General features: G+C 41.9%; 1 protein-coding gene across 1 annotated transcript; it reads right to left on the bottom strand.

Annotated features, from left to right (window-relative positions):
• Positions 1–3457: 3457 nt before the first annotated feature.
• Positions 3458–9382, bottom strand: BMP10 (bone morphogenetic protein 10). Its single transcript, XM_015883030.3, has 2 exons — positions 8879–9382; positions 3458–5589 (listed from the first exon to the last, which is right to left on the bottom strand). The coding sequence occupies exons 1-2, from the start codon at positions 9210–9212 to the stop codon at positions 4646–4648; spliced, it is 1278 nt and encodes a 425-aa protein (XP_015738516.1). The 5' UTR covers positions 9213–9382; the 3' UTR covers positions 3458–4645.
• Positions 9383–9424: the final 42 nt, after the last annotated feature.

Below are 9424 nucleotides of genomic sequence, written 5' to 3'. Positions count from 1 at the left end.
CTATTCTGTATTTTCTGACTTTGTTCTTTCCAAAAAGTAGCTCCATTTGTAGGAGTAAGGAGCCTGAAGGGTTTTGTTTGCAGTCTGCACAATGGATGGGGCTGGATGCAGAAAATTTCACAGATTGTACTGGCTGAAATTCTGCTTTTACTGATGCCCAAAGTGAGGCAGTAGAGTCAGTTGGCATGAACCTTGCATGCACCTGAAAGCAAACGTGCTTTGTTGCTGCAGGAGCTCTTAGGAAAATCTCAGCATGTGTCGCTGTTCACTGTTTATCTTCTTGACAAGGGTATCAAAAGGTGGACTTTTTCCTCTATTTCCATCCAGGAAAAGCAGCAGCAACTCTAACAGCTGCTCCCTCAACCACTTTTGGTTATGTTTCCCTAGCAAGATGCTCCTGTGCACGCACAGCAGACACACCACGTGCCTCACGTCCTACTCCCCAGGGAACAGCTTGCAGCAGTGCAGCCTTAGGAAACACGTGTCTGGTCTGAGCTAAAGTGGGTGGGCAGTGTTGGGGGTCAGCAAGGCAGTTGGTGGATGAAGGAAAGTGGGGCAGGGCACTCAACAGCTGGATTTGTTCCCAAGGTCTTGAGGCCATTTGGAAGCTTCTCCTTCTATAGGGAAGTACAAGTGAGATGTAACCCTGACAAACCTGCCTGCCCACTGGAAATTACTGTCTTAAGGCTTTACAGAAAGGGAGGATCTCTGCTTTCTTTGGTTTGTTTTTGTTTTCATGCATGTGCCTATTTCATTGGGCTTGGAGTGAAAAACTTGAATCATGGAATCATTAAGGTTGGAAAGTACCGCTAAGATCATCAAGTTCAACTGTCAACCCATCGCAGAATGGCTTAGGTTGGAAGGGACCTTAAAGATCATTGACTGCCAACCCCTGTGGCTTTTTCTTTTCACTGAGATGATTTTAAGAAAGCTCAACACAGCAGTAGGTTTGATAGTCTGTTTTCATTAGGAAATGCCCAGGGATGTTAGGCCACAAACTCAAATCTTCATTGGGTTACGGCTGTACCAATGCCACGAGTGCTTTGCATGGCAGCTTGCTAACTTGTGGCCACAAACTGGCTTCATTTTGGCTGAAGGAGGTTCAGGGTGTGCTCATATGGGCTTTCATCTGTCTGCATTTAGACATCTGCACTCTAGAAATGAGAGAAAAATCACATTATTTCTACCTAGGTCTCAGATGCTTAGGGCAAAGCATAGGTCAGTATTTGAGACTTTCCTCAGCAATACCACTTCCTTGACCACTCTTCACTCCTGATATTGCCTGTGCCAGAAACACACATCTCCATCCAAAATGCCTGAGCCTAACCCTAATATTCAACAATAATATGCTCCATATGATAAACTTCTTCTTCCAAGGGGTGTTGATAAGAATTTCCATTTTTAGTCGAGGGCAAACGAGCCATTCTGCCTTTATTTGTTGCTGTTGTAATTGAAGAAGGAGCAGAAGCTAATTTTGTAACTTTTCCTGTAAATAGTGCATTAATGAAGACAGATGGGTCAGCAATATAAACAAAACCTCTATCTCAAACTAGTTTCGTTCTGGCTTTGTTTCCCAGCATAGTAAGCAACTCACTACCACCCCAGTTCCCATCCTATTAACAGTGTTTGCACTCCAAATGTTGAACTGGGTTATAAGGAAGTTTAAATTAACCCTGGGCTGTAGTTTTTCAAATTCTTGAAGCAGATGTTCAAGTGCCAGGAAATCCTTTTTTTCCTTTTTTTTTTTTAATATTGTTTTGCTCTGTTTTGTTTTTAAATAAGTGATGGATTTTCCTGGGGTTTGACTTGGTGCTGAGGTCAGAAAAATACTTCACTGAGTCCCTTCCATTGCGGTGGTAGGTAATCCAGGCACCATAATGCCAATGGAAGTACGATGGACAGTGAAGTACATGGAGGTAGGGAGAAGAAGATGGGAGTAGGCTTTGGCTACAGCTTTTGCTTGCTTTGGGAGATGTTTTTTCCTACGTGACCTTAGTTTTGGGGAGACTTAACCTCATGGCTTTGGCTCCAAAGTTGTTCCAAAGGTCAATAGGTGTTGGGAAGAGTTGTAAGTTTAGAATGGCCATGAAAATGTTGAAGAAGTCTGGGTTCACATGCGGAGAGCTTAAGATGGGGATGGCATCAATATTTTACAGATCATAAATGAAAGGAAAATCACATTACTACTTAATGTGAAGAATAAACTCTTAGAAATAGAAGTCATGGTGCTAATGTGGATGAATAAGAGGAGGAGGAAGAAAAGAGTAAAGAAACAAAGAAAAAGAAAGCATGCACTAGAATTCCCTTTCAGGGACTTGTCACTGACTTCCCCAGCACGTACAGCTTGATAGCACTGGCTCTTGTCATGCTCTCACCATGTTATTTATGAGTGTCATATCTATATGGACAGGTGTGTTGAAAGCTGAGCACTTCTGACTTTGCAGCCTTAATTTACTACTTAAGGAAAACACTTCACAAAACAGCTCTTCCAATTTTTCTGTGCTATTTCGCTTGATCTCTGCTGTCTAACTCCAGCAAATGTCTTTGCCTGTTTATTTTCAAGGGTAAAGTCAAGGTGAAGTTTTGCTAACAAAGCAGGAATGGAGGTACTGTAGATATATCTGCTGATTTCCACTTGTGAATATCCATATGTGCAGGTTTAATTACTGTTAGAACTACATGGTTACCCACACTAGCACTGCAGTACTCTTGTATCTCATCTCCTCTATTAGAACAATAAGAGAGTGCGAAAGCAGCCACTCTGATATGCTGTGAGGTCACTTGGAAATGTATAATGGCAGTGGGTGGCTCTATTGGGTCATATATTTTTTCTAAGGCATAGATCCTCTTAACTGGGGAGCAGAAGTGTTAGTGCTATTCAATAAAGGACAGCAGTGCAGAAGCATGTTGGGTAGATCACCGCCACGGGAACAGTTGCAGAAAAGAGCTGATAAAAGCAAATGTCGGATTATCTCCCTAATGCTGGATTATCGCTCCTAACAAGGTGAATGGTTTGTCATGGCAAATGGCTTCAGAAGAATTGTGGATGGTTCAGAAAGGATTTGCATGGTGACACTTCAACCGTTGGCCACGGCAGTTCATGTCAGCAGAGGGAGATATCACACCTCCCGTGAATTCCTGCAGCATGCCGCTAAGGACAGGCTGAGATTGCAGTGTGGCTGTAGGGAAAGGCCTGTGAGCAGTGCCAGTTACATCGGGAGGAGTGAAGCAATACAGACCCATGGCCCAACTTGCTACTGGGAGCCACGCAGTGATCATAGAGTGGGCAACACCATACGCTCTCCAGAATGCTGTTTAAATAAATCACTGGGGTGAACAGTTCTGCAAGCAATGGAGATAGCCATGGGGGACAGTATTTACTAGAGTCTATGGCAGAAAAACATTGTCAATCCCAATCTCCACACAGCACAACTCAACAGAGAGAGTCCACATCCAGTAGGGTCGGTACAAGGTTTTATCCAAGTGGGGTTACATACAAGCACAAAAATAAAACATTCTGTATTCTACATTATATTACAAAGGCAGGCAGTCAATAAATAGATCAATAAATTATGGGAAGCACAGAAGAGTATGTGTGAAAATAGGTGAGACTGGTTTTAGTTGGTGCGTGATAAAGTCTTTTGTGTTCATTCCCATGAAGTGTTAGAGTGATTCTTTCAAAGGCCCTTATCGCTTCCAGTGAAGATAACTTTCCCTTAAAAGTGTAAAACAGATGCAGGGACAGTACAGTAGGCTCTGGTACAGGCTAAAAGAGTCGGCGTCACTTACACTTTCCCAAGAATCTGACAAATTTGCAGCTTAGTATAAATAAAGTGACGGGTCTATTGTTTCTCAGCTCCGACACCTTCTTATCACTGCGATTTGTTGCAGAAGAGTGGCGGAAACATGGCATGTGACTCCATCATATATTGTTTAGGGGGGGGCAGTACCTTTATGAATTGACAACTTCAGCACATACATAAAGGAAAGATCCTCTCTATCTAGCTGGCACAATGGGGTTTCCTTTTCTGTCTATTTCTATGCAGACTAAATGCAATACTATTCAGGTTACATGCATGTATGGGACGTAGTTTACTGGACTGGTTGGGGGGGGACCAATTTCTGAGCTGGTATAAACTGGTACCATTCTAAATCTTTTAACTTAATGACATAGGAGCCCAAAGTTTGTCAGGAATCTGAGCATGTAAAGATGTTTATAAAGATTTTACACACAACTAAGCAATCTAGGTGTGTATTGCCCGTAGCTTTAGTTGCTCTGGAAATCCATACAGGTGCCAATCACCATTTACAAAGCACAGAAAGATGCCTTTTATTACGGTGAATTTGAATGTGCCCCTTCTGGCATGAAGAGCTCACCCAAACAATCCAGTGATCTGCTCTATGCTCAGGTATGAAGAGAGAGAGTCATAATTTGAACAGAATAGCAAGAAGCAAGCAATGGAACAAAATATACATTCCCTACGGTCATATGACTTGCCCATTCCCCATGACAGGAAACATACAATTATCTGTACATGCCTCATTAAATAACCTTATTAAATAGGAAATCCGAAATGTACAAATTTACAGACTGAATCATTAAATACTTCCCTTGTTCACTCCCCTGTGCATGTGTTCCCTGCTACTATCTGCAGCCACACTCTGATACCACCATGCCTTCGTATTTGAACTTGTAAGTGACCACCCCTGCATCCATGTAGAGAATTGAGATAGGATCGAGTTTGGTGGGCACGCAGCAGGCCTTGGAGGCTTTCTGGGGATTCTTCAAGTGAACCAAAGTCTGGACAATGGCATGTTTTGTTGGGGTGACGTGCTCTGTTAAGGGGTAGGCGCATACTCCATGGCACTCATAAGCTTCATATCCTGCTGGAGCGATGATCCAGGAATCCCAGCCAATCTCCTTGAAATCTATGTAGAGTGGAGTCTTTTTGCAGTAGTTGCCTTTTGCGTTCCTTCGGATTCGAGCAGTAGAGTCATAAATGATGTTGGAACGCATCTGGAGCAGAGCCTCCTCACCAGGGTGTCCATGGAAATTGCCAACTTCCAGGTTCTCCAAGTCCACAAGCTGCTCATGGTCTATCATTTCATTCAGCTCTTGCTTCTCCTCTTTCTTATCATTGCTTTGGTCATCAGAGAACACAATCAACAGGGGCACATGCTTAGCCTCAGAGTTGATGTCGATATCAAGTTTCCCTTCTCCATTCTGCTCCTCCCCTTCTCTGCTCTCAATATGAACCTCCAGACGATGCGTGGTCAGCCCTGCCCTTCTCCAACGCCTGATGGCTTCAGTCACCTCGAAGCTCTCCCACTCACTGCTTGTGCCATAGATCTGTCTGGATGCCAGTGCCACAATCTTTCTTTCTTCTCCTACCCCCATATTGTCACTTTCCAGCACTTCAAAAATAGTGACCTTTCGGTCGAGCCCATCATAAAGCATTTGGTCCCTCTCCACCAAGGTGTAGAGTCTCAGCTCCGCCATGGTGATTTCTTCATGGTGAGGGATGGAGACATTGAACAGAAGGGGGTATTTCCGAACTCCTATGACACCAACAGGGTGGGAAGCAAGGTCTGGAAATAACAAAGATGAGATATTTTAGAAAGGTCAATATATCCAGTAACACATACACTGAAGTTCATCTGACATGTTTTGCATTGCATGATTTCAGTCCAGCAGTTTCAGGAGAGTGTTTTCTCAGTTGTCCTTGGGAAAAAAAAACAACCCAGAACTTTATTATAGATATCTAAGGACAGTTAGATCCCACATAAAATAAAGACTGTAAATCTGTTTTTCTTACTGTTTTCATGGCTTCAAGGGCTTCCTAGTCATCTGGAAGGACTACCTGTTTAAAATGTGTGGTCTAATACCAAAATGAAATAGCTTCTCAGTAATTGTTTTAAAAATGAGACAAAAACAGTTAGTGTAGCAAAGGAAGGGCAGAAAGATATGGCACCGGAGTGAACATAAGATAGATAACACATAGGCTGCATATACAAGAATAACAGTCTCTATCTGAGTCTGTTGTGTGTTTTCATGCTAGAGAGTATTTCCTCCTGCTGAAACATACTCAGCAGTGAAGAGGACTAAGCATGACAGGAGGAAAAGTTGCCTGGGAAGCTGTAAAGGCTCCAGGTTAGGAAGAGCAGGCAGTGAACATCCATTGTGAGCCATCATTCAATAGGAACATTGCCACAGACTCAGGGAGTTTCAAGCGAGCGGTCAGCTGTACTCAGGCACTTTTGGCAGCTTTGGTTCATAAAACATACAAGAAGCACACAGTATCTGCTTGTCATTCATGCTTTCTGTCCTATCTGTGTTGCTTGTTTATACGTAGCAATATGCATTTCCTTGTTCAATGTAGGAATCTTAGCTAATTGTTGTATATTTGTTGCTGAATTACCATGCTGTCTACTTATAACTTAGAAGGCAGATTTAGACATGGAGACTACATGTAAACTTTCTGCTTGGGAGCTGTTGTTGTCTTCATCTCTGACTCCTCCAATTTTGATATCTTTGTAGAAAAGGGACACTGATTAAACTGCAAGCATTGGCCAAACTCCATCAATGCACTTAAGCAAGCAAGCATGAATTTTCCTACTGACATGAAGTAGGTTTTGAAGCACCTGCCTTCTTTTTTTTTTTTTTCTATTTCTTTTTTCTGCTTTAGCAATTCCATCAGTTCATAAATAAAAAAAATGAGAAGCTTGCATCTCCCTACCCATTAGTTGATAAGATGGGAACTGATAATATTCCATACAGCACCAGCATGAGTGGTGAAAAACAATGCTGTTCAAGCATGGGGATGCTTAGCCATGATCTGAGTGATCTGAGTGGTCTTCTCCAACTTTAATGATTCTATGATTCTACAAGTCTGCTATCATTACAGATGCCAATGGAATGGAGAAATATCCACTGGCATTGGTAATAATGACAATGATGTGATGACCTGACCATTTAGGAAACAGGCACAAGGAATTCACTACACAACGGCTATATGATACATAACAATCTGGGTAGCAGGGCAAGAAAAACATTCATTTCTAAGTCAAGATGTGACTTTGCACTTCAACTACAAAGTCCACAGGCTGAGATACCTTATTGCTACTAGTACATCCCTGGCAGGGTCAGGAAGGGTGATCTGAAATCCATAGGAAAATAGAAATTTCCATGAGGACCTTCACTGACAGAACACTGCAGTTTTGTTTGCAATAGATGCATTATACTCAGACCTACACGGAGCTGTGCCTGCTGTTTTCTATAATATCTTTATATCAATTACAAGTTTAATAAAGGGCTTAATGAACAGCAATGAAACTACCTTTACCACCAGTTTTCAGGTGAGCTAAAGAAGTCTGTTTCTACTACCTCAATTTCTATATTAAATTTCTATATTAAAAAGAGTGATTTTGGCATGAAATGGATGATATTTCATTTCATGGATTGGAAAGGCATATAAAAACCCAAAAAACAATTGTATAATCACGCGCTTGTGAAGCTGTGTTAACATCAATAGTCCCATTTAGCATCTTGCTGCTTGGGAGAGCAGATGTGAGAGAAAAACTAAATTGACAGAATATTACACCAAATTTCCTTTATCCCAGTACAGAAGTTTTACAGTGATGAAGAAGAGATGGAACATCACACAGAAGGGCACAGAGCAGTGAACCCTGCTCTTAGCAAAAAGCTGAGTGTGTTCCATTTTAGCTCATTTTGCCAGTGGAATGATTCCAGATTTATGTCACTGAACCACAGTGTATTTTATTGGTTGGCATGGTGTACCCAACAGATTTCATCGTGTTCATTTCTCCTTCATAGTGCACAATGAGAAAAGAACAACAGGCATTCCTGCATGTGTCTTCATTTGTATTGAGATGAGTAATGGTTCACCCATGAGTCTAACTGGTTTTCTATCAACCGTACAATAAATTCTCCCACTCTGGAGGAAAGGATAGATTTAAACCACAAAGCAGTGCCTCTACAAAGCAGAAACACGTTGCCAATAAGTCCAGGCCTGGCAGGACTGAGCAGAGTGATAAAAATGCAATAATGGCCATTCTACGTTAATCAGGGTAGTGTGGAGAAGTCTTGCAGCAATTTGAATAGTTTCACTTATCTCTAAAGAGCTAAAAAGCATGGAGGCACTTGTACTTGCCAAGTGGAATGACTGGTATTCGAAAACGATTGGTTGAAAAACATTTTTAACATAAATCCCACATTAGCGCAAGTGACTAATTGGATGTTATCACCAAAATTTATCTTTTCTTTGCTGAAATGAGGAGGAAATGTTGAAGCAGAAACATAGGGAACCATGTAAGGTTTTATTTTAATAATTTTTAATATGAAATATCCTATTTCTCAAAGAAAAAAAGTTGTGTGATACAAAATTCTGCATACTGGCTGTGCTGTGCTCAAATGTCAAAGGAAGAACATCAAAAGTGAGAGGCTGTTAGCAGAAATCCACATTTTGTTATGCTCACAATCAGACAATAATGCAGCTTGAACAATATATAAAATGAATTATTGCCTTATATTCAAATAATGCTAAGAATTTCCATTTGAAAATCAGGTGGTTAATAACAAACAAGTGTCATTCTGGGGACAACAAAAACAATGTGCTCGAATTATACTCTTAATACTCTAGAGGAATATCATATTCCCCTGAAAACTTGCAGTCTCAAAAGCAAAGGACAAGGGATCCATCTCATAGCAAGTGACATAAGTACAAGCAATATTGTCTGTTGCTAATGGTGCTCTCACTGAAAGGCCTTTACTCCCTATTGTATGCTCAATGCTTGGTTGACTATATATAAATACACTTCACATTGACTACAAGGGTGACCATTTTTAGAGGTATCTTACCTTCATTTTTGAAGCTCCTAATGATATTCGCAGATGGCATAGATGTCCTGTCAGTGGCAAACTTGTTGTACAGCTCTAGCATGTACTCTGGCGGGTCCACTTTGGCCGATTCATGCAGAGGAATGTCAGAGAGGTTCAACGTCTTCAGGAACTCGTTCTTCATATTCTGAAGCAATGTGTTGAAATCAACGCCATCCTGTTCGGACAGGAATTCATCAAAAAGAGGCTCGCCTTCCTCCAAGGAAGAGTGCTCCAAGCTCAGGATGGGACTGCAAGCGGCAAGGTGAACCAAGAGGCAGAGGCCAGCCCACAGATGGAGGACTACGGAATCCATGGCTTTGCTCCGGCCTCTGACCACACTCAACAAGCTCTAGCTCTCGTGTGGGCTAAGTGGCGGTTTTATCCCCTTGTGTCACAGAGAGATGACAAGTTTGGATTGAAACTTGTGATCCGTCCTCTCGCTCTCCCTTCCCCCTCCCCAAAGCCAGGTCTCAGTAATTGGATAGGGCTTGCTCTCTTCTATGGTCGCCTTGCCTCTCTTATCTC

This window comes from Coturnix japonica, chromosome 10, assembly GCF_054131305.1.
Source record: "Coturnix japonica strain WE chromosome 10, WE-NBRP24, whole genome shotgun sequence".
Classification (NCBI taxonomy): Eukaryota; Metazoa; Chordata; class Aves; order Galliformes; family Phasianidae; genus Coturnix; species Coturnix japonica.
The sequence above is the reverse complement of the archived record's forward strand: the minus strand, read 5'-3'. Positions and strand labels throughout refer to the sequence as shown.

What these genes read in the sequence shown, in the direction of transcription:
- BMP10 (XM_015883030.3), bottom strand. Translation starts at nt 9,212, where the DNA reads ATGGATTCCGTAGTCCTCCATCTGTGGGCTGGCCTCTGCCTCTTGGTT. An exon ending in TAGGAGCTTCAAAAATGAAG is followed by an intron (nt 5,590 to 8,878) that starts GTAAGATACCTC and finishes TGTTATTTCCAG; the next exon opens with ACCTTGCTTCCCACCCTGTT.